The sequence below is a fragment of the Diabrotica undecimpunctata genome, chromosome 6, assembly GCF_040954645.1.
Source record: "Diabrotica undecimpunctata isolate CICGRU chromosome 6, icDiaUnde3, whole genome shotgun sequence".
NCBI classification, from domain to species: Eukaryota; Metazoa; Arthropoda; class Insecta; order Coleoptera; family Chrysomelidae; genus Diabrotica; species Diabrotica undecimpunctata.
Window position 1 is genome coordinate 136,642,583 of NC_092808.1, and position 27,142 is coordinate 136,669,724.

Below are 27,142 nucleotides of genomic sequence, written 5' to 3' on the forward strand. Positions count from 1 at the left end.
ATATATATATATATATATATATGGATATTTTGAGTTTTGTAGGCAAATACTGGCCTTTAAGTAAAACTCTTTAAGGTTTGTTAAGCTTTCGAGTTTATTTAACTCGACACTAAAAACATACTAAAAATTAAAACAAAAAACTACATAAGACAATGAAGTTGTTGACAATATTATATACATATAATATATAAATATATATATATATATATATATATATATATATATATATATATATATATTATATACATATTATATATATATATATATATAAAAATTAAAACAAAAAACTACATAAGACAATGAAGTTGTTGACAATATTATGTACATATAATATATATATATATATATATATATATATATATATATATATATATATATATATATATAGTTATGATTCATTTTATCCGCCAAAGATAAAATTAAAATTACTAAATAGACCATCTAAATAAATTTTCAAGATATCCTGGAGAGTTGTTATGCTATGTAAAAATACAAAATAATATTGGTTTGCTCTTAATATTTCAAAGTATAAAATATTATAAGTCAAATAATTCACCTAATAAACTATAAAAGATATTTCGAAGAAATGAAAGTCCATTATCTTTGGATTACCTGTAGTAAACAAAATTTAAAGAAATGCATAAATTATTTTCTTTGTAAAATATATTTGAGTGAACGTAGTGAAATAATGGAACAATGGGAGAGTGGATTTTCCAAATAGACTTATACGCGGATACGGTGAATAAGACAATAGAATCGAAATATTTAAAATGTATAATCCTCCGTTAGTTTTTAAGAATTTGTAGAACCTATTAGCATGTTAATAGTATTTAGGAAATTTATAATTGTAGGTAAAATTGTTTGTTTGTTATCTAAATGGTTGATGGAGATACGTATGACGAACTGTGATTGGAGGAGATAAAAAAAGGTGGGATGGCTAAGTACGGATGAGAGTTTAGCTAGATTTTTGAGGGAGAAAAGATAATCAGTTGTTTTCCAAGAGTACAAGGCGAACAGTCGTATTTCTTTGGCGGTTCCCAAGTGATAGTAAGCATTAGAAGTGAATGTTTGTGAGTTTTCGTGGACTAAGTGTATCCTGACGGAAGCTGATCCAGTAAAATATTGTAAGTCATACTTTTCTACTTATATATTCCAAGAGTCACTGTTCAGGCCGGAACGGGAGATTCAGTTTATCGAGAGGAGAAGAGGCTAGCGTCTTTTGAACGATACGTGTATCTGAAGGAGATCATTGAAGACGAGAGGCTCGCAATAATTTGTTGTAAGATTGCGGATTACCTAAGGAACTGCGAAGAATAGATAGTGTAGGCTACCAGGAACAAGGATTTGGACAACTCATCTTCAGAGAGATAGTTTTTTTTACCATTCGTCAGTTTTTTCGTTATCAACAAAGTTTTTTTTAATTGCTTCAGAAAAGATAGAAATATTTATCAGGAGATATAGAACAACAATTTTGATTTGAAATTTTAATTTATATAGTATATAACATTAATTTTTGAAGGTTCACGTACGTAGAACAAAATTTTGATAATCATTGTATAAGATATTTTTTGTTTAAGATATTTGAGTGTGAATTTTATTTCAATATATAATTTTGTATCATATATGTTTATTATTCCGGTATTCCTCAGACCTTACCTATCATATGTAAAGCATAGATATTGAAGCACGAATATAACCCTGAGATAAGAGAATTAAATAGTGTGATAAAATCATAATTGAATCATTTAAATAAGTTTAATTAATTAATTAATTAACTAATTAATTGCTTGGCGCATCTCTAACTTTTAATATCACATTAATATATATATATATATATATATATATATATATATATATATATATATATATATATATATATATACAATATATATCTACAAATGGGCAACTGATCTAAGCGGTCCGTCTATACTACTATGTAGCAGCGATATACTTCTCGGAATATTTAGCGGGGAATGCCATAGAATTACAACGTAAGATACGAAAATTCCCGAGTCAGATCATGTCCTATTTAATTTACATCATCATAATTACCTGCATGGGGTAATGCATCGTTTATGCATTACCCCATGCAACTTATGCATCTTTTCAGATATTTGTTGATGCTTTTGAAATAAAATAAATTATGTGGCTAATAGTGTAGTATTTATGGTGTGAAATTTATGTTTGGGTAATATATAAGAACATAAATCTGAGAAAATAAATAAAAAAATATTGCAAATTAAAAACTTCTTGGCGATTCTCGGGCACCAAGTTTTCCTCTTCCACCTAATTATCTCTAACTTGCCTGTTTGTTAAACATTTATACATTTCACTTCCTATCCTACTGTCACTCTAATTACTGTCCTGGAAATTTCATAGCTGTTTTTTTAGGTATACTTCAATTTCATTAATCTTCTCATCATTCCATATTTCCGAATTCTTTTGGCAAGTATAAATGGCCAAATAATAGAGTGAGATATTAATTCAAAATTAAACCAATGTTGGCTATCAAATTTTGAATACACTCAAATCCAATCGGATCGCCAGGCAATGAATAATATACACATGAACATTAACCGTTAGATATACTCATCAACAGATCCGCTTACGAAGTAATAAATTTGCAGATCGCAGATGCAGACACGTGTTAGTAACAGTTTCATTTTGAATATGATTCAGTGTACCAAAAGAAATAATCTGGAATTTATGTTTAATTTACAAGTTTTTTATTTGCTGGTCATAATATATATCGTTTATTGGTATAATGTATGTATCGAACACATACATGAATTGATAATTTTATATTTCTTTGACTTATTACAATTTTGAATTCTTATAATTGGAACTTCTTATTCAAAATTAGTAGCAACATGGGGTTTAGAAGTAACTTACGTTAAAATTATAGTTGTATATAATTATATACGGGGGATTGAAAAACAGTATTACATCCGCATAAGCATATCCGATTGCAGACGTAGCAACAAGATGCTTTGTGTTCAATTTAAACCTAAAAGTATTGAAACACTCAAAAAAAGGAAATATAATACAGTATTACAGTATATTACAATATTATTAAATAATTTTGCCAAAGAACCTTTATGTTCATGTGCTTATTTTATTATAATTTTACTAGTCACTTTGACTTTAGACGGGAGATCCAATCAATTGTCATCTACAGTCAGTACCATCAATATAAAATATATATATATATATATATATATATATATATATATATATATATATATATATATAGATTGTTGTGGTATTCAAAATTGAAGGGTAAAAATATTAAATGTACGATGAAATCAATATTTCAGAGGTTATAGAAAATAAAAAAAAAATACTCCGAGCTGCCTGGAATTAACCAAAGGTAATCTTAGTCATAAATAATCTTTTGTATAAATATAACAAGTAAAATAGTGCGGGTACAATGGATAGAAGTTAACGATGGTTTTTCTCCATAAGCCATAAAGTGTTCCGTAAGCCGGACTTGCGCCATGAAAAGGACAATAAAAATAGTTAATAAATAAATGATTGTTCGGAATATGTAAATACCCAGTAGAAATTAAGTGTCCTTGTAGAAAAAATAGGAATTAGGAAAGTTTGTATGTATTTCTGATTTTATGTGGGAGTGGTATGCAAATTTCTGATTGGCCGAGAATTTGAAAAGTGGTGATGGGTGCGTATAATGAGAGGTTGGATGAATGGATATAGAAGATGAGAGAGTCAGTTAGTTCCAGTTTTTTAAAGGGAGATGGTTGGTTTTCGATGTGGTATCCAAGGGTAGTAAGCGATAAAGAATAAGTTGTGAGTTTGTGAAGTAATTGTGTCCGACGGTAGCTGATCTGGTACAAATTTGTAAGTAAACTTTTCCTACTTGTATTCTACGTATCGCTGTTTATTTCGGAACGAGAGATTAAGTTTGGCGAGAGGAAAAGAGTCTGGCATCATTGGAAAGGTACGCGCATTCGAAGGAGAGCATTGAAGACACTAAATTGCAATATCTTGTTTAATATTGCCAATTACATAGGAGGCTGCTGAGAACTGATAGTTCATTTTGCATAAAACAAAGAATTGGACAACTCAAGGCAGAGGAAGCGTTTCAACGGGAGAAACATTCATCATATTTTAAATTTGAGAACTTTGGGTTAAAAAATATTATATCATATTAGTAACGTGTGAATAAGTTGTCGATAGTCGATGAGATCAAATTTGTTCTGAGAGGGGACACGGAGCTGTGGAGAGAATTGGATAATTCATACAAATTTTTCTTGGTACAATCGTTATATCAAAAATGCATTAGGAAGGACACTGAATATTATTTGATTGGTTTATGTAGAATAATAAGCTGTATCTTAGATTGTAGTTGTATTATATTATCCATGCATTATTGAAGGTTCAATTACGTAGAACGAATTTTATTTGATAAAATAAACTGTCCAACTGTCATAGCCATACAGAAAAACAGACAAAACGTAACACCTAATCATTCGAATTCTGAGCTCTACATAGAATTACACAGAATGATTATAATAAATTATAAATATTTTAATTATATAATCATTAATAACATTTTAAAAAATAAATTACATAAAAAAAATACGACTTTTATAGCCTATTTGTAACATTCCCCAGGATCAGCTCATTATCTAATTTTAATGTTTCAAAAATAAGTTTGAAAACTTGTTTGTTTTACTATGCTTAAAAAATCGGTGATTGATACACCAAGAATTTTCCAAGAAGCAAAGTTTTGAACATTTTTAAAGTTTCCGGATAGAGTTTGATTACAAAATTATGCAAAGACAAAAAAAACAGTATCTATCAATTTTTTTTCATGCCATTGTCTTGGAAATAACTTCAAATTTTCAGAAAGTTTGGAGAGTTTTTCATTTCCCACAAGCAAATTACAAAACGAATTGTTTTTGTGTGGAATTATTATGTCAACGTACTGATTTTTTTTTACTACCGAAAGCAACTTTTTATTGGAAATTTACGTGCCAGAAATTTTATCTGTATCAATTTTTGTGATAGGTATAATACTTTCCCAGAAATTACATTATTAAATTTGAAAAATAAAAATCTTTAAGGTAGATTTTTTATTCTAATATTTTTATTTTTTAATTTTTTTTTACTACTACTCAAATGCTAGTTAAATATAACCGTGCGAATATCTTTTTATAAAAGGTAAAAATTCGACTTTCTACAAAGAACTTAACACGTTAAATGCCATATTGTATAAGAAAAACAGTTAAGTGAGTGAAAGTATTAGTTTATGCATTTTATATAGTTATTATTTAGAATAACGACGGTTTTCGACTAATTTATCAGTCTGTCTGCTTTTCAAGTTGTAGAAAACGCAGTGGTAAACATTTGAATTTAGTTTAACCAATTAGGAAATCTTAAGATTTCTAATGTAGTTATTAGTCAGTTCAAATATAAAATATTACATTTTTATTGTCTTTTTAGAATTATTATAATTAATAAGCACTTGTGCATGTCGTGGCCACAAATAACAATTAACTATTGGCTTCATGGAGCCATGAGATGCACACTTGCTTCTCGTATAAGATAATATATATTCCCGTAAAATATAAGACAAGAATGAACCTATCGTAACATGTTTATTGTAAACGTTACATTCACTAGACAAATGCACTACGTATTGCTTATTAGTTTTAGTTTGTTGTCGGTGGGCGAGATAGTATAGTGTGTCTTAGCAGTTCTCAATATGTGTCATATGAAAATAAGCAGAAACGTTTGCAAAAGCTGGTCGAAGAGTTTTTTCAGACAAAGACAGTGATGGCAGTGTTCTGGAAAGCAAAAGACCAAAAATGCAAAGTAATTTACAAAATTTACCATCAACATCACAAAATTCAAGAACAGTAGACAATATGATTGAAAATGTTATTTTTCAATATCGACTGCCAGATAATGAACGAGTTTTTCAAGAGACGATGGAATTGCGATTGGTCATAACACACCCTTAATATTAATTACTATTTAAATGGGAATAAGCCACAATTAAAGGTTAAAATACGTTTATTGACGTTTCAATTTCCACTTCGGAAATCGTTCTCAAAATACAAACATTAGTAAATTAAACAAATTTAGTTTTTTGTTACTTAGTGAAAAATTCTTCTAATAATTTAATTTTATCTGACTCATCTATATTGACAATTCAGACATACATTATACATTTTAAAGTAGACGACTTTAAAATGATATTGCCAATATTGTTGAGTTGCGTTCCTGGGACGACTTTACTTATAAGATAGTTCATTCGATTACATGAAATCAACTTTAACTTGAGAATATCCGTCAGAAAAGATCATAACATGTAATTCTCTTTAAACAGATAAATACATGCCATGATGACAGTAAAATTCTCCTGTTAGTGATTCCATAGTAAATTATGAGGGAAAACCCAGGAAAACACCTCATAATACTATCCCGATATGGTAAGTATTTGATCGTGCATTTAGTTTACCTTCAATAAACACCAAATTCCGATTTTATATGTTTGTTATTTAAAAAACATAATTGATGTATTCTCTATATGTTACTGACTTACCAATACTGGTATTTTCCTTTTAATAACTTCCTCTTTCAATATGGGTAATCAGATCCTACTACATTCTGCCGAGGAATTCGCGACACATTTTTTTAGCATTTTTTTAAATTTAGCTATTATTAGATTAAGGAAAGCCTTTTGCATAATTCTTTAAAATGAGAAAAAGTAATATATTCATCACTTTCAACTCCAGCTTTGACCATCATGCCATCAACTTCAATATAACAATATTATTAATAACCCTTAATATGAAAGAATATTTAAAAAATATTACATTCAGTCTTTTAGACTCGGGTATCAAGTTTTTTGAGATGTAAGATAAAGAACTCCTCGGCTATTTTCATTTATTTCTGACAATATTATTGGGTGGATGGTGTAAGAAACCAATTGATATCCACATTCGAAGTTGAATATAGGTAGTCACGGTCCAACAGCTAGAATTTATAAGTAGGTAGATAGAAATACCAAATAAACAAAGTCATTTTTGGTCATTCTTGTCTGGATGGGATTGCAAATATTGCCAAAGTTTTTGTACAGTAGTATTGTGCAAAAAATCCATTATACGAAAACAAGGTAAAGTGTCTTATGTCGCGTAATCGTTTTCAATTATTACTTGCCAATTTACACTTTAGTGACAAATAACTTTAACTGTATTAAATATAACCCCTATGGGAGAAGCTGGTATCAAATTTTTAAAGAGTGGTAGTCCGGAGGATGAACTATGCATGTATGAAACTATAGGTCCGTTTAGGGGCCGACTGTCATTTAGGCAGTATATCAAATACAAGAGACATAAGTTCGGGGTGAAAAAAAACTGAAAATATGTCAGTTCAGGATAGTGTTGTGTTTAGTTTAGCTAATAACTTATTAGATGTTGGACGTTCTATATACACAGACAATTTTTATACTAGTGTTACATTAGCACATAGGTTGATAAACAAAAATACAAATTTGGTGGAAGCTTTGAGGCAAAATAACTTAATCCGAAAGAAGTGACAGGTGCAAAATTAAAGAATTAAAGATTCTTGGAATGAAGAGTAATCATCGAGCAAAAAGACAAAAGAGGAAATCTAATTGTTATGAAAAGAAGACCAAAATTCATAGAAGTGGCCTCTTAATATGGTGGACATATCTGGAAATGCAAATGCGCCAAATTTAAATTTTACGACACTTAACAATAATCATACAGTGGTGTAGGGGTTCTAATTTATCTAATATAATTAGTTAAATTTGAAAATTTTAATATAGTAATTGTTTTAATCAGAAAAATATTTTATGTTTTTTATAAGCTCGTTTTATAGCTACAAAATATTTTTCAGAATGTGTGTTAGACGAGGAAGTTTTAATTAAATAATAACGATGATAGTCTAAAATGTGACAGTTGGGACAAACAATAACATAACCCAACTAAATTTGACTTCTTAAACAAAGAAAGACTCTCTTTCCCACATTAAAGAAGGAAAGAGGCTCTCTTTCCTTGTTTGCCAGTTTCTGTTGTTTACTACAATAAGTGCAAAGGATTTATAGATATATCCGACCAAATTACTTTTACTCTACAGCATTACGAAAATCAGTGAAATGGTATCGTTAAATAGCAATTAAGTTCCTTCTAGGGTCAGGTATTGTCAACACCTATATAATTTACCAAAAGATAATGAACGTTAACATGTCAATCACATCTTTCAAAGAAGAGTCGGTATGTCAACTGGTAGATTTCTCTAGACTAACCATGAGCAGAGCAACACATGCCACATGCTCGTGAAGGTCACCATATATAGAAAATGTAAAGTTCGGTCAACAAAAGATGTGTAAGACGCAAAAAATTCAGCAGATAATGGTAGAAAATAGACACATACTAAAACTCTCTTTTCTCGTTTCAGGTACATTCAGTGCAATTATTTTATTGTTTCACGCGCTTTTGCGAGGTTCGTTCATGTAACCTATAGACATTTGTACACAAAATTAAATTTTTTTATTTATTTCTTACCTAAAAATATTTAATTTTGAATGACATTTTGAGTGCTAGAGATTAGTATCCTAAAAATGCAGGCTAAATATGTAAAAGAGCTTATAAGGCTACTAAGAAAGTGCATTCCATATAAATTAATGGGTATTGTAAAGTACGGTTATACCACACAGCCTAAAATACACTAAGGATGTGAGATGCATACTTGCTTCTCGTGGCGTTTAATGTGTTAACCCTCCATCACTCGCACTGTTAGAAGAAATCTAACATTTTTAAATATTTTGCCATAATTTTCAAAATATTGCTTCTTTTGGGTTCTGCAACCAGGAATACTCCTATGAAGACTCGTATAAGACTATGTTAAATAATGGTGGGAGTACCTATCTTATAGCCGACAGCAGTTGTTAGTTCAAATCTAACACGCGAGCGATCACGTTCGTCGGAGCGTTAGAAAAAATCTAACTACGGGAGTATTGGCGTGTGTTGATTATTAGAGAGATCACTTAAGAAAAGTTATAATATTATACTATTACTAGATTCTGATAAGGACTTAAGTGATGTTCGTTTTGAACACAGTATCCACAATATAGATTCTGAGCAGTCCACACAAGATCTACTCAGTGATCCTGAAGATCCCATGGAAGAATGCGGCGAAATGATGGTTACCTATCCAAGATTTTATGGCAAAGATCAAACACTATAGTTGAAACATAAGAAACCCACTCCCAAAGGTAAGATTAAAGCTTGTAATATTGTTACGAACTTACCTGGGGTAAAAACAACAGCAAGGTGCGCCAAAACCATATTAGAATGCTAAAAATTGTTTTTCTCGGATGCTATGATCAGTAATATTGTAAAATATACAAATTAAAAACTGGATATGATGAGAGTGTTTTATACTGGCTCTAGAGATTGTCCTGCTGTTGACTACGAGGAAATGCAAGCATTTAATCGGACTTTTGTTTCTTGCTGGGGTAAAGAGAGCGCAACATTTAAATATTAATGAACTCTGGAAATTATATAGCACAGCTCCAGATATTTTTGCAGCTATTATGTCAAAGAAAAGATTTCACCAAATAATTCAAGCTGTAAGATTTGACGACGCCACTAAGAGGCAAGAAAATTCGGCAGTTGATAATCTTGCACCCATTCGAGAAATATATGAAATGTTTGTCACTAACTGTTTATCTGCATACACTCCTGGATTCTATGTGACCCTAGATGTAATGTTGGAAGCGTTCCGTGGTCGATGCAAATTTAGGCAGTATATAGCCAATAAGCCAGCTAAATACGGAATCAATATTTATGCCTTGGTGGACGCTAGAACATTTTTTACACAAAATCTCGAAATTTTCCCCGGCAAACAACGTGAAGGACCATATCAACTACCCAACGATGCATCTAGTGTAATAAAAAGACTTATATGACCCGTAAGTGGAACCGGTGGAAATGTAACTAAGGATAATTACTTTTCCTCTGTACCCTTAGCCAACTCTTTATTGAACGATCATTGCTTGACAACGATAGGTACTTTGCTTAAAAACAAACAACAAATTCCCCCTGAGTTGACAAACGTAAAAGGAAGACCTTTATGTAGTAGCATGTTTGCATATGGTGACGATGGAAACAAGTGTGTACTTGTATCATATGTGCCAAAAAAAATAAGAATGTACTACTACTTTCAACACTACACAGCGATGGTGTTATTGATGAAAACACCAAAGAGCATACCATGAAGCCAGAGATTATAACTGATTACAACCTCACAAAAGGCGGAGTGGATGTTGTTGATAAAACGAAGGCAGAATAATCGGTGACTCTATTTAGCAATCGCTGGCCGTTTACTGTTTTTTGCAGCCTACTAAATATTTCAACTGTGAACAGCCAAATAATTTACAACAATAACACTAATATAGTAACATCTCGAAGAAGCTACATTGCGGAGCTTGGCAAGCAACTTTTAATGTCCCATCTTCAACGACGTTTCAATATCCCAAATCTGCCTTTTCAGTTGAGACTTAGGATCCGAAATATACCCGGAGAAAAGCCATCAGTTTCTCAAGGGGCAACTCCAACTATAAAACCAAGATGTTCTTTTTGTCCTGTAAGGAAGAACAGGTTTATCCAACATTATTTTACTAACTGTAAATTGCCGATATGTAAAGAGCACACATGTTTAACACATTTTACTTGCCACCACTTATTTGTTTTGTTCTAAAGTAATGTGTTTATTTTTTTAGTTTACCTAGTATATTTTTAAGCAGCTTTACTTAAAAAAAAATATAAGTTTATCGTTTTTTGTGAGTTAATAGCCAATAAACTGAACCAATAAGTACTAATGACTCATTTATTTGACATATACCCATATGTTAGATAAAATCTAACACGCGAGTGATGGCGTAATTTTTTGAGGTGCGAGTGATGGAGGGTTAAACAGTTTTTATACAAATCCAGACTTAAATATTGTTTTTTTTTTTAATTATAGTTCATACAAAAATTTTAAGCATTATTAGAACAATAAATATAAATAAAACACATTAATTTTTTACTTAAATTTTGTCAGCCTCACTGCTGTTCATATAAATCGTGTACAGAACTTATAAATGTCTCAAGATGACCAAAAAGGTTGGTTCTCTATTTATGTGCCAGGGTGAACATTTAGTTGGATAAATCATAAATCTCTCGAGAAAGGGCTTTATTGGTGCTTACAGTTGATGGTCATTGGAGCAAGGAGATAAGTACGTATATATCTGCCGATATTAGAAGAGGGAAATTTATTAGAAACTCAACCAATAAAATATGAAAAATACGGCCGTTTTTTGAAGGATCCTCATTTATTTTGACCATCTGTATCGTTTCACGATTGGTTTTATTGCGTCATTACATAAAAAGTAAAGATAAGTACATCCTTCAAATAGTTGATGGATTCGATCAATGTATAAAAAAATCGGTATATATCTATATATAAAATATTAAAAATTACGCTTTCGTTAATTTTGACAGCATTTTACGTTAGACTTAGACGTAGTATTATAGTTGCGGAACGATCAGTCTAAACGCAATGAATCCTGTTTTTTCAGAATTTGAGTTAAATTAATACTCAATGGTTTTGTTATGACATATATGCAGTGGTCACAGGCAATTCCTTGCAAGCGCAATATTTCCAATAGAAAATAGATATCGAAAAAGTGCAAATCAATAAAAGCACAATAAATCTATTTGTGTTCCTAGTGTCAATCAAAGTGCTATAAATTCACCATAGGTACCTGTCACGGTGGTCCTTAAGGGACAAAAAGGGCCTACTTTGGAACTTAAGAAAATCACTCTCAATCACTCTCAATCAAAATAACTCAGTTTTAGTAGATTTATTGCGTTTTGATTGACAATAAGGCTGTTTGTCCATTGGAAACGTAGTAGCGCGACTCGCAGGTAGCGCGTATACTCCCGTGTATGTAACTTATGCTTTAAAGACGCGTCCACACTGGAGCAACATTTTCCAACATAACACAACAAAAACTTGTTACACCATAAAATGTTTATATTTGTTGGAATATGTTGTGTTGCGTTGCATAAAGTTGGTGTTGCGATTCAACACAAGTTGTAGTATGTTGTATAAATCCGTTTCTAGCGGTAAAGATCAAAGGATAATATGAAACAAAGTGAAACATTTGTCAACATTGCTTCGATGTGGACGGATTGTTGCGAGTTGACACCTGTTGCAAATTGAGTGACTAGACAGTAGAGAGACCGCCGCGTCTATATTTAGTGATGGCGTTTAAGTGGACTTCGGAGAATTGTTTAAATTTAATTGACAATTATAGACAACATCCATGTATTTGGAATCCTAAAAATGTTAAATATAAATGCAGAGAATCAAAAAATGATGCATGGAATGCAGTTTGTTCAGCTGTAGGGTGCTCATCTCAAGAAGAGGCAAAAAGAAAAATCCGTAATTTGGTGGCTCAGTTTTATAGAGAGCAAAAAAAATATCGCAGCATGAAAAAATCTGAAGCAGGCGCTCAGTTTCATTCCAAGTGGTTTGCCTACGATGCATTAGTATTTCTTCGAGACAAAAACAAAGTCCGCCCATGCAAGGAAAGTAAAGCTGAGAACGTGGTAAGTAAACACACAATGTTTTTAGATATTAACTTTTCTGTTATTAATTATTCAAACAAATAAATAGGCAATTTCAATTTATACATGAATTATAATTCAATAATTATTCTGCCACGGCACCATCCCCAAAGGTGTAACGAAAAAATCTGCAACTCTTGCCTAATATCTTTTGCTTCAGTTGATGCATTTCGTGCAGTATGCAACTTTCTTGTATGAAGTAAATGTATTACTCTGAGTTTCTCTTCTCCACGATCCTTCTAAAACACGTCCTGTATCTTTATCTTCACCGTCATAGGTACCTGGGGGATTGTAGGAATTTTTAGATCTTGAACTATTCCTTAAAAAATTATGCAAGTAAATGCAAGCCATAACAACAACTTCTGCAGTTTCTGGTTCTAAAAGTAAGGGTTTTCTAAATATTCTAAAAATCGAAGATAACATTCCAAAAATATTTTCTGATATTCTTCTCGCTCTACTGAGACGGTAATTAAATATCCTTTTGGGAGACCCTTTGTCCTGCGCCCCAGGGTAGGGTTTCAGTAAATTTGGTGATAATGAGAAGGCATCATCCCCTAAAAATACGTGAGGGACTAATTTCTCACGTCCTGGTAAAGAGCTATATTCTGGAAGGTTGAGTTTGCAGCGAGTTAATAGTTTTTTGAATAATGTATTTTCGAAAACTCCTCCATCAGATATTCTCCCTTGGGAGCCTACTTGAAAATACAAAAATCGGTAATTAGCATCCATTACGCCGAACAGAACAATGCTAAAAAACGTTTTGTAATTGAAGAAATCACTTCCACTGTTTTTTGGTGCTTGTATTGCAATGTGCTTGCCATCCATGACGCCTACACATTTTGGAAAATTCCAAAGAACACTGAAACCATTAGTAATTGTTTCCCATTCTTGAGCAGTTTTAGGCATCTGAAATACAAAGATATCATTACTTATGCTAAAAATGTAGATCAGTGTAATATTAGGCGTTTTCCTACTTTGTAGTGTTTACATTTTATACAATGTATTTTTCTTTTCAGGATGACCTTAATGACTCTTCCTCCGAAACGGATTTAGATGATTCACAAGTAACAGATTGTGATGAAGGTGGAAATGAGACCCAAGAATTTCAAGATGCAGAAAATGGCAACGAAGGCATGAAAGACTTGTATAACGATGGTTCTCAAAACCCATCAACATCTAACGCTGCTTGTGAGAAGCCTTCGGCATCTAACAAATCCTCTCAAGAGCCTCGTAAAAAAACCGTGGAAAATCCGAACAGCACAAATCTTGATGAATTTAAACACCCTAATAAAACTAGACGTGTCACACAAACACTTACAAGAAAAATCGATGATAACGCTCGAAAAGAAGAGGCATATAAAATAATTCAAGACATACAAAATAAACGACAGCGAGACAAATTCGATGTATTTGGAGAACATATGGCGTGTAAAATTAGGGATTTGAATACCACCTGCGCACAAAATATTGTAGAACATCTTATAGGTAATATTTTGTTCGATGCAAGTATGGGTAAATATGATTATGGAATGCCACAATCAACTAACACATATGAGCCAATTTTATCAATGCAACCTTCCACGAGACCACAATCACATTCATCGTATTGCAGCACACCAGCTATATCACCAGCGGAGACATACATACAAAACTCTTCAGACTCCTCTACTGCTTTTGGTTCCCCAAACATTCTCGCAGAGGCATTTCAATTAAGTAACATGTAAAACTTCTAAAGTTATCAATAAAAAAGTACAATAAAGTTTACTTACCTTAACTTGGTCTTTACTAGCGCAGCACATACTTCTGGTACTATCTTTGAGATAGCTTGTTTCGAAATCTTAAATAAATACATCAAGCTGCTGTAGGAATCTCCAGTTGCCAGAAAGCGCAATGTTACAGCTAATCGTTTTTGTGGAGGTATAGCCTTTCTACAGTTAGTATCCGCTTTTCTTATCACTGGTGCAATTTTTTGCAGCAAAAATTCCATATCCGAACTACTCATTCGCAAAAAATTTTTGAAGCACCCATCGGTTCGAAGTTCTAATAAAACGTCATCTTTCTTTAAATCCGATAATATTTCCTTTCCACCATATTTTTCCCTTTTCTTCAAACTTGGACGGACCCAACATTTACGCTTCCGTTTTCGTGAATCACCACACAAAATTAGAAAGCACGCGGTAGCAGTTAATAAGTCTTCCTCCATCATGTCACAAAACTACAGCAGTATGGACAGAATGTTGTACTCAACTGAATTTGTGATTCAACAAGTTCAAACATTCATTAACATTGTTGCACTAGTGAGGACAGTTTGTTTTATGTCAAAAGTTTAATAAATTAAACATTTAGCAACTTGTTGCAACATAAAATTGCTACAAGTTGCCAAATGTTGCTCCAGTGTGGACGCGCCTTTATGTACGATCATAAGACTGAGCGACTGGCATCATCCACTGCAGGCGACTCGATACTACTTATTTCGCGACTGAGATCGTCTGAGAAAGAAAGTGTGCTTTGTGAATAGCGTATAAAATGGATTTGAAAGACATGTACTTTTGGAGCAACCTGACATAATAAAGCGTTTGCGCTCGTCGTGATAAGAAAAGACGTTTGTGTTAGATAAATAAAATACTTAGTAGAAGGAATTTAATTGGAGAACTCCATCACCTGCATGAATATTTATTAACTAATCCATACAAATCCTTTGATTACTATCGGATGAGTTCAGACACATTTTGAGTGCTATAGAATAATGGATCGCCAAAGATTCAAATTTTAGGAAGACAATAATACCTGCGGAATACTTAAGTGTGATCATGAATGTGAATCATGAATGTGTTGCTTGTGTGAGTCCATTTTAAAAAAGAGGTAAAAGAAATAAATTACACTTACTCACAATCAATTTAATTTTATTACCCAAGACGACCGGTTTCGCTTTCTAAAATTTGCAAAGCGTCATCAGGTCAGTGGTACAAAGTAAATTAAATGCTGAAATTATAAAAAAGCCCATATTAGGGTGCTGTCTTACAAAGATATAGATAAAAAAGTTATAGTAATTATGCCAATATTACATGTCTATGTTTACTAATATGCATAAAATTACTTTAGCAGACAAAGCATCAACCCACAAATTGGTAAGAGAAAAAATCTGTTGAATTGTAATAAATTAGAAATAAACAAAATACTACTTACATTCCGGTACAAGAGTTTTTATATAGTGATTGGTGATACATAGTTCAAACTATCCCGTATTGCAGATAATGGGTGATCTTCGGTCAATGTTGTAACTGTCTGACAATTAAGGAGGAAGTTTCTTGAGGGGAGGGATGTTAACAGATGATATAGGAGTAAGGTAATGTTATTGTTTGTTGAAATAAAGAAAGAAAGAAAGAAAGAAAAGAAAACTTAAGTGTGACTTCGAGGTAAGTAAAATTATTTAATTGTCATAAATCTTTATTAATTTAAATTGAACATGAAAAAGATCATATCATGTATTCCCCTAGTAAACACAGTTACTGGGTATCTGAGAAGTTTCGAAAATATTGTTGCAAACCAGGATTAATATCGCCTCAAGGTGAGTTGGAAGTTGGTAAAATACGTGGTGAATAAATCCCTAACACTTCTTACGTCATTTGTTTGTATTCCGAGGGTTTTTTATTGTTTGACACAGGAATTAAATGTTATGCCTTTTTTATCAATAACGGTATTGTAAAAAATACACCTACACTTTTTAATACTATACACTATTCCAATCTCTGTTTAAATACTCTTCGAAAGCAAACGCCATTTTGCATATAAAATTACAAATGCTCATTAAATTGACTTTCTCATACGAGACAATCGTTTATTACAATTTTCCTCATCAATGCCTAAAAGCATATCTTGCATATGGTTTAGGGAAGCAACAGAGCTGTGGATATGCCTCATATGCAGCAGACACATATGGAGCTTCTACATTCATTCCAGGTAAGAAATGATGGTTTTAGAATGTCAAGTTTCTGCTTATCCAATAATATACACTTAACTCGGACATGCTTTCCGTCAATTGCTACGAGCTCCTTTGAAAATTTAAAAGGCCAAAGAAACTCTCAGAATTTTATAGAAATAGTTGTTTTGTTGGTACTGGCATATGTAAAGCCGGAAGTGTATACCACACAACTGTAACCACCTCTTAACAATGCCAATACAGTTGATGAACCCATTCGAAAACCGAATGAAAAGATTTTGAACGGTGCTCCTGTGGCTAAACACCTGAAACAAAATAATATTAGTAATAAAATAACATAAATTTGTATAATTTAAATTAAGTTTCAACGTACATAGATGTAGCTATACACAGACAGAAATTCGACTAACCATAATGTGATTAGTTTCGTAACACTGAATCTTTCTTTCCGTATGTACATGTTTTACACGTTTTATTTCTTTGATTACAAAAGACAAACTGCGCAAAAAGTAAAGGTGAAAAAAGCACACCAGCAAGTGGCACTGATTTAAATCGTTGTACTTCTGAAAGACATTATGAAATCACGACCTAGCTCAAGAAATTTGACCCGAACTGAAGGTGGTAGAGACCAAGAAAACTCTCAGTGCAGTGCATCTCCTGTGACATCTCTTGCTGCTACTAAGGATGAAAATAAGAATGCTGTCATTCAACATAACCAACCACTAGATACTGTCGACTATCAAGATTTATTAAATTATGCTGAAGTAGATAATGACTTATATAGACTTACGTAGGAGAAGTACATAGGAGGTACCAGAACTTCGGAGTCAGGAAAAGTACTGAGAGGATTGAAACAAAACTCAAAAGAAAAAATTAAATTGAGAAATATAAAGGACAATGAATGGAAAGACTATTACAAGGAACTGTTAACAGAACAAAAACCACAATTCATTGGAAAAGAAAACAGGCGAAGACGAAGCAGCAACAAGAAATAGAAATAACAGATACAGAAATGCGTCTGGAAATGGAGAACGTCCATAAAAGCAATCAAAAATAAGAAAGCACCGGGACCTGGAGGTATCTCACCTAAGCTTATAAAGTTCGGTTTAAAAAAATTACACCGGATGATAAAATTGATATTTCAGAAAGCCTAAATGGAGAACAGCTCCCAGAAAAATGGGCAGAGGCATATATGACATCTATATTTAAGAACGGAGATAGAAAACGATGCGAAAACTACAGAGGAATAAGCGTAATATTATCAATAGAAAGACTATATGGAAAGATACCGAGAAAAGATAGAGCAAGCGATAAAAGGCAAAATCGTGGAGGATCAGGCAGGTTTACGGCAGGAAGATCATGCATAAATCGCATGTGCACATTGGAACAACTGATGGAAAAAAAGCAAAAAATAGAGATATACATTTGGCATTTGTGGACCTTAGAAAGGCGTATGACACTGTACCAGGGTCTGAACTATAGGAGGCAATGTACAAATTAGAAATACAGACGGAACTCATAGAAGCTACAAAAGCTCTGTATAAAGAAAACAAAACATTAAAATGGGAACAAGAATCATAGGATACTTCACCACAACAAAAGGGCTCTTGGAGGGTTGTTCCACATCTCCAAACCTATTCAAAATATACTTAGAGAAAGCCTTCACTACATGGAAAAGAAAATGCGAAGGCATGAGAGTACCGGTACGAAACGAATACCTACATATATACGTTAAGTTTGGCAGACGATCAAGTAGTGATTGCACAAGACCAAGAAGACCTCAGTTACCTGATGAAGAAACTACAAGAAGCATATATGAAGGCTGGTCTAGATATTAACTTTGTGAAAACAGAGTACCTACTTACAAGTGAAGAAGGCATAGAAGATTTACAGATTGACGACAACGTAGCAATCAAAGAAAGGGATAAATTCAAATATTTGGGGTTTGTGCTCACGAAAAAGGTAGCAACATAGGCAGAAATTAAGCAAAGATTAGGACAGGACAGGACAAGAACAGCAATACGACAACTTAACTCAGTATGGTGGGTCATTAAACACAGGGATAAAAACACAGATTTATAAAACATTAGTGTGAAGTATTATAACATATGGAGCTGAAAATTGAATTATAAACAACAAAAAACAGCAGTAAGATAGTAGCAACAGAGATAGAATGCCTGCGAAGATACTGCAGAGTAGCAAGAATGAACAGGAGAAGTAATGACGAAATAAAGCAAAGAACATTAATAGAAACAGACATATTAACATATATAGAACAAAAAAGACTAAAGTGGTATGGACATGTACGAAGAACTAGCGACAGCAGATGGATATAAAGAATAATTAAATGGGGCCCCATAGGAAGGAATAAAAAAAACCCCGAAGATCCTGGAGGAATGAAGTAAACCACGCCATGAGTAAGAGAGGCCTAAACGATGGAGAATGGGACAGCAGAGAGAAATGGAAATGGTTGAGCGAGGGAAGGCAGTGAATACTGTAGAATCCCTAAATATGACTGTCCAATGTGACGATTCTGCAGCATCAATTCCTCAAAATACTCCGCCCAATGTTTAAACGTCAAAGTACAGATAATTATACAGCATCTGTGCTGAAAATAGAACGAAAAAAACTAGAAATGGTGGCTCGAAAGACCAATAACAATAAGGGAGAAAGGGCCGAAGACGAAGACTTTCATTTTTTTGAAAACATTTTTCCTCGCTTAAAGAAATTTATGTCAGAAAAAAATTTAGAATTTAGCGGAAGGATCCAACAATTTATGCGAGAGTTTGTATACCCAAGTAATTTGCTTGGAATTCAGCCGTTACTACCCGTGCAATCTCCTTTCAAACCACAGTCCTATGCTTCATCACCATCAACCACTCACAGTGTGCCATCGGATCAAGACTCACAGTTTTATACTAGTATGGGTTGATTAGGGCAGTTTATGATAAACTTTCTTCAATTTTACCCAGGATATAATTGAATGTGTCTAACTTTATCCTCATGTATCTAAAGAATCTCTGACTATCCATTTTAAGCTGCTGAAAGAGATGGTGTACTGCCCGAATTCCCGCCATTCACAATTCATTTCATGCTCGCCAATCTTCCGTTTATGTAAAATTTTTAAGTGGACATTTTCTAATAAAAACATTTCATCTGCAGTTTCGGAATTTAACGACATCTTTTACCATGTAAAGGTTTGAACAAACTGATCCTGATATCCAGCTTTTTACTTGTCCACGTAAAAGCAGGCAAGCGTTGGTCAGCACCAGCAATAAGCGCGTCGGTTTGCCAGCGTTCTACGTGGTCATACCCCGAATTTTTAAGTTTAGATAAACATAAATGTTTATAATACTTGATATCATACAAGCTGTACTTTGCACTAGGTGATAATTCGTTTATGTTTTTATAATTCATTTTTTTCGGACATGCGCATTTCCATCGTTCAAGAGGTTTTAAAATAGGTCTACCTACGTTTCATCTCCTTTTATTTGCATTTTTTCTTGTTTTTTGCTTTTTTTTCGGATTTCTATACTTTATCTTATTTTCGGATACTACTCATGTTAATACACATATACTTTCTTGTAGGAGATGGAAAAATGTGGAACTGTTGGTGTTACATTTGACAAAATAGGTCTTTCAGGTATAACACTACTAACGAAACAGTTGACAGTAATTGTTTTCCCTTTGATGTTGATCCATAAATCCTCATAAACCGATTTAATACGTGGATAAATAGACATTCTGTTTTTAGACAAACCACTTATGCATTCAAATCATATTGATAAATAAAAACTCGTACTGTAAGGTTACTTCTGTTTTCACATGTATTTGGTATATTTAGATATCTTCTATTTAAAATATATTGTGATTTTATTTAACTGTCATGTCTTTATTTAATTTATAACTTCTTTACTAATTTATTATATTGTTCCTACTTTAATTTATTAAAAAGCACGATAATTTATATCAATCTATTTAACTAATAATACATAATTTATATAGACGAACGTAACAATTAAAATCGCGAGCGCGACTTCCAAAAATTAACTGACTCTCTTCATAACAAAATTCCTCTATAAATATAAAATCCTGTTATTCGAGAATAAAAACAGCTGTTTCTCGAAACCCATCCAATAGACTGCTGTTTTTGCGAAAGGCCTATGATGAGTCATTTCCACGACTCGAAACTTCCAAGCGGGACCAAAAAACCAGTCTGGGGTCTTCGATGAGAGATCGTCGCACTCTCAAATAACTACAACAAAAAAGAATTAGTCATAATATTTACAGTTTAGGGTCAGAATTTATCGTAACAATATCTATTTAAATTTTATCTAATCTTTTATCTAAATTTTATCTAATATAAATTTTAGATAAAATATCTTTTATTTAAATTTTAAATACGTGAGTATATAGGGCGAAAATGATAAATATCATCATATATAATCATATATAATATCTTCTGACAAAAATAATCATTTATCTCTACTTCAGCTAGCTTCCGCATATTAGCTACAACCTCCTTTTATTTGATTGATGCCTTTATTTAAAGTGTCACAGATGATTTAGTGTGGGCTATAGTCGAAATTCTGTTGAACTAAAACAAGAATAAAATATTTTAAAGTTGTAATATAGGAGTTTAGTTCAAGTATAAAAAGTCACTTTTCTTCCTTAGTTTCCAAAACATGTTAATCTGATTAAAACTTTTAATCACAGTAGGAGAGTCAAGAAAAAACATTAAATTCCACGAAGATTATTTTGTTGCCAGAGTATGCCAAACAATTACCATAACTAGGGAAAAAATTACCATAAATAAAAATACTAACTTTACAGAATAAATGTTTTAACAAAAACTTCTTGTTTTTACGAGTTATAAATATGTATTATACTAAAATAAGTTTATATTGTTGAAGAAAAACCAAAACTAAGTCTTTGATTCATAATATATTATAACATAATATTGTAATTTGATACAATAATAAATATATCTTAAAATGATGTATACAACTCATAATAAAAACCTTGGTTTCGATTGTCTTACATAGTCTATAATCTGTAAATCCCAGAAAGTTATGACGGGTCTGGCTACGTCCTTCCATTCATGGTTTTAAGTTCGTCTTCCACGTCATCCAACCATCTCGTCCTGGGCCGTTTTTTTCCGCCTTCCTACCGGCTTCCACTGTAACATCTTTGTCGTTTTCGGGTCTTCTTGTCACTGAACATGTCCCAACTATGACAGTCTTTGACGTTTCACAAATCTTACAATGTGATACTCTTCATTCAGTTCATTAATCTCGTCTTTTCTCCTGATTCTCCATGTGCCGCCTTCCTCTTGCCGGGCCATGTACTTTTCTCAGTATCTTTCTCTCGAATATCCTAAGTTGGGCTTGCTCTTTTGAATCGTCATTAACTATGTTTTACAACTATAGGTTACTACGGGTCTAATCAAAGTTCTGTAGATAGTCATTTTGGTTCTTTTGTCTAATAATTTCGATGTCATCAATCTTTTATTAGCATAGTATGTGCGATTTCCACTGAAACTACGTGCATTAATATCGTTGCTTCCGGAATTCTTCTGATTGATTTCTGTGCCCAGATATGTAAAGGCATCCACACGTTCAATAATATAGTTGTCTATTGCTATATTATTTTCATTCTCAGGTGTTCTTTTGATGGTCATGTACTTAGTTTTTGTTTCGTTTATTTGAAGCCTTTTTTTGTGCTTCAGGATCAATTTCCTTGAACGTTTCCATTAGTCGTGTCTTGCTTATACTAATAATGGCGACATCCTCTGCATAATGCAGTAATTTGTACTGTTTTGGTGTTTATATGGCCGGTTACATTGGTTTTTCTGATAACTGCTATAAGAACTAGGTTGAATAGCATGGTTAAAAGTGCGTCTCCCTGTCTCACCCCCATGTTTATATCAAACAGGGGAGACAGTTCTTCATCTACTCTAACTGCGGCTTTTGAACCCTGCAACGTCATTTTGCGGCAGTTTGTCTCTTTCCCACTATCAAAAGCTTGTTTAAAGTCTATATACACATTATATAGTTCTATGAAAATGTTGTCAGTAGTGGCTCTATTTGGTCTGAATTCATTTTGATAATCACCAATTATATTTTTGGAGTATTTTGACAATCGAGTGTAGATAATGCCAGAAAAGATTTTGTATACTACATTTAGCAATGTAATTGGTCTGTAATTCTGGGATTCCCTCTAATCTTTTTTTTTATATATTGGCTGTATAAGATCAATTGCCCATTCCTCCGGCATTTTCTCCTTGGTCCACACCAACTTTATCAGGTAATGGATTCTTCCCCAGAGTTCGGGTCCTCCATATTTCAAGAATTCTGCCGAAACTTTGTCCGTTCCTGACGCTTTACTGTTTTTTAGTTATTGAACTACTTCTTCATAACTCGGATTTTCAACGAGCTGCTCCCCCATAAAAAATACATTCATTGACAAAAATATCGAATATTTTGGAATTTTCTAATTTTTGATTTTTTAAAATAGATTCTGGTCAATCAAGTCGTTTATTGTAAAATATAGTTTATTTTAAAAATGTTTAATGAACAATTTTAAGTTTAATATTAGGTAAATAAGGTTATTTTACTCCAAACTTAAATGATAATTTAAATTGCTTAAACAAGTCGTTTTAACTGAAAGAAGAGCATGAATCAGTAACAAGTATTCCCCCCTCTAGCTCTTATTACTGCTTGTATCTTTCTCAGCATGCTTGCAAGTAAATTTTGGACATATCCTTGGGGAAATTGCATTCCACTCATCCTGTGCAGCAAGCCGAAGCTGCTCTATCGTATTTGAAACGGGATTTCTTTGTCGTATGCTGCGTTTTAGGTGATCTCAAATGTGCTTTATTATATTTAAATCCGGGCTAAATTTTGGCTAATCCAATCTTCGAATTTGAAACTCATTAAGATAATTACTCACTATGGCAGCAGCATGTGGCCAAACATTAACGTGAGTATTTCATATCCAATGTAACCAAAATATGACAAAACATGATCTTACAGGATGTTTTAAACGTAAGAATCACCAGTCATCCGTCCAATCACTTTCACAAGTGCGGTATGCACCTTCCAACTAATACCTCCCAAAGAATTATGCCATCAACTCCAAAACTAACAGCCTGGGCAAGACTGCAGCTGGCGAATTGTTCTACAACTGTTCTGTAGAGGTAGATTTAACCATCTGGCTTCCGTAATAGGATTCTGGTCTCATCAGTGAAAAGAACGTTTTTCCAGTTGTCGATATTCCACTACATATGTGTTCTTGCAAATTCCAAACGACGAGCTTTATGATTTTGGAGGAGACGTGGAACTTTGACGAGGCGTCTGGACTTTAAGTTTGCTTCTTTTGATCTTCATCTAACTGCTTGTGAACTAAAATTAACTTGTCTAACATTTAATAGCTCATTTATGCCATCAATAGCGGTTGTGCACCTTGGGCGTTCTTGACCAGGCCTTCGTACAAAATTTCCTGTTTCGCAGTACCTTTTTAGAGTATTCGAAACTATAGATTCAGTTCTGCTGAGACGTCGTGCGATACATTTTTGTGCATATTCTTTCTCGTACAAAATTACAATATGTTTTACTTTAGGTTCATCGCAGTGTCGAATTGATGGGATATTTGTTTTAAACTTAGTTAAATCAAGACAATATTTAATTAATCTTAATAAATTAAACTAAAAATAACCGAATTAGTATGATTTTTCCTTTACATGAAGAAGGTTTTTTATGATGAAATGTACGAATGACACTAACCACTGACTAAACATCAAAATATCTCAAACCAGTTAAGTACGTTAGCCTACTATATAAGTATTACCAGTAATCTAAAATTATTTTGAAATAATATTGACTACAATAAAAAATTGGAAAATTCCAAAATATTCGATATTTTTGTTCATGAGTGTATATTGTCTAGTTTTGATCATTTCCATTGTCTGCGTTTAGGTTTTCCTCAAAGTATTCTTTCCATCTCATTATAATTTTTTGTTTCTCTGTTAGTAATTCTTCGTCATTTTCTTTGCATATTGTCAATTTTGGCCTGTGTGCCTTCTTTTATTCTTTTATAGAATTTTCTGCTCTCGTGTCTGTTGTTATGTTCTAGAATTTCTTGAACTTGTTTTTTCAAAGTATCTCTTTTTTTTGCTATTTTTTGTGTTTCTTTAAAGTTAGTTAAGCCTAGCTTCATCATCTTACCATTCCGCATTTCTTTGCCTTTTGGCTTTTCCTACAGTTTCCCCTGCAGATTCCGTTATTATTGTTTATAATTGTCTCCATTCTTCCTCTGCAGTATTTTCCCCTCTGATTCCGTTGAGTTTTGTTTGGAGAGTATTTTGATATTTATTTTTTATTGATTGTGTTTTATTAATTCTGGTTTATATATTTTTCTACACTTTACTACAATTATTGTTTGTCAATGTATCTGTTATGTCTAGACTTCGGCAAATATGCAAATAAAAATGTAGAAAATATGCGCATAAATATGCACGTGTTTACCCGAAAAGATGCAAATATTTTACAAAATATGCATACAAATAAATAAAAAAATCGTAAAATAGTAACAATTTTATTTACAAAAAAAAGTGTACATAACTAAATATTTCCTACTATTCATTAAGATTTACATTTAAGTAACAACATCATTTTTAAGTATGAATAAACTTATTTAGAATTATGGTAACAATAAATGACCAAGTGGTGTTCAAAATTTTCTAACAAAAACTTCTGTCTGAGTACATATATTTATATATGGAAAAACTTCGTTCAACATCAACTGATGTAACGGGAGCATTTTTCAAACTAACCAAAACATTTGGTTCTAAATTAATTGTTTCCGAAATATTTCCAGCTAGAACACTGACTACTTCAGAAAGATAATGGTAACCTTTATTTTTTTCCATAGTAGCTTCAAATTTTTTTAAAATATCTTTTCCAATATTACCTCTAACGTTTCGACAATATGACGCAAATTCTTTTATTAATGCTGTACTTTCGAACAATGACAGTTTTGGTGATTCTAACTGAGTAATTGTTTTTTGAACAAAACTAAAATTTGATTTTATAAATGAAAGTTCTTGTTGAAGCAAGTTACTCTGAAAAGTTTGTTTAGAATCCAAAAGAGATTGGGAACTTTCATCTGTTAACGTATCAATTATGTTCTTTATTTTAACAAAATGATCTGCATAAAAATTAGCTGCTTCTAACCATGTTCCCCATCGCGTTAAAATAGGTTGTGGTGGAAGAGGAATGTTAGGTAGCATTTCTTTATAAAGTTGAATTCTTATAGGAGATTTGAGAAATACTTTTTTGACACTGGATATCATGGTATTTACAAGAGGAAACTTTTTTCGTATTTCCTCTGCAACTCTGTTTAATCCATGCGCTACACAAGTAACATGTATTAAATCTGGGAAAAATATTTTTAAATTTTGTCCTGATTTTACCATATAAGGAGCAGCATCCGATAAAATAAGCAGTAATTTATTAGAAGGAATAGTTGTCGGAAGAAAAAAAGTTGCTAATGTTTCTTGTATAAAACGCGAAATTGTTAAAGCATTTGTTTTTTCAAGTTGCTGGCATGAAATAAGATGAGATTTTGGTAAGGTATCTTCTTTAAGAACACCAATAAATAAATGAGCAATATACTTTCCTGAGGAATCAGTGGTTTCGTCTACAGATATGTAAAAATAATTATCTGCAATTTCTTCCTTAATATTAATTAACACCGACGAGTATAGCCCGTTCACATTATTTCTTCTTAGAGACCGATCACTTGGAACATTAAGTTTGCAATATTTTTTTAGAAACGAACTAAAATTTACATTTGCTAATTTTGAAAGCGGTATGTTTGCAGACACTAATGCGCGACACAAGTCTTCATTAAAAGTTTCTTGCTCATCTAATTTTTTTGAATTAGATTGGAAACATTTAGCCATTGAAGTTTGATGTTTTCCTCCTATTTTTCCTTTTTTTGCAATGTGTGAAGCAGTTCTCACATGTTGGTCTATCTGAAATTTCTTCTCACATGCTATCTATAAATAAAAATAAAAACCTTTATTTTAACCCAACCTTTAAAATATAAAAATATACAAGGTGTTTTTGGTTAATCAAATAACTGGTTTGGAAAAAAAACACTCGCTAAGTGTTTTAAATGCAGTATTAATCCACAAATTAGTTTTTGTTACTAACCATTAGTACATCATATAATTTATTTTAAAATTCAACAAAAGTTTTTTTTTGTTAATTCAATTAAAATAAAAATAATTGTGTTTTAGAATAGCTGACTTCATAAAAAAAAGTAAAGGTGAAAAATTTTTCTAAATACACACCATTGCATTGTACCATGGACAATTTTTTCTCACTAAAGGAAGCTATTTTTCATTTAAAAACAACCTACGAGTACTAAATTTCAAGTAAATACGTTTATTGGTTTTAAAGTTATTGTTGTTATTAACTAAAAGAATTTAATTTTTTTTAATTTTAACACCCTGTATCTCGAAAAG

The 27,142-nt window shown here is 32.3% G+C and overlaps 2 protein-coding genes across 2 annotated transcripts in view; one reads left to right on the forward strand and one right to left on the reverse strand.

Moving 5' to 3' along the window:
• The window catches only part of NPFR (Neuropeptide F receptor), a 355,628-nt gene that overhangs the window by 207,239 nt on the left and 121,247 nt on the right, over positions 1–27,142 (forward strand). The window lies entirely within an intron of this gene.
• On the reverse strand, positions 12,828–13,577 carry LOC140444633 (uncharacterized). Its single transcript, XM_072536396.1, has one exon. The coding sequence runs from the start codon at positions 13,575–13,577 to the stop codon at positions 12,828–12,830; it is 750 nt and encodes a 249-aa protein (XP_072392497.1).

What these genes read in the sequence shown, in the direction of transcription:
- LOC140444633 (XM_072536396.1), bottom strand. Translation starts at nt 13,577, where the DNA reads ATGCCTAAAACTGCTCAAGAATGGGAAACAATTACTAATGGTTTCAGT.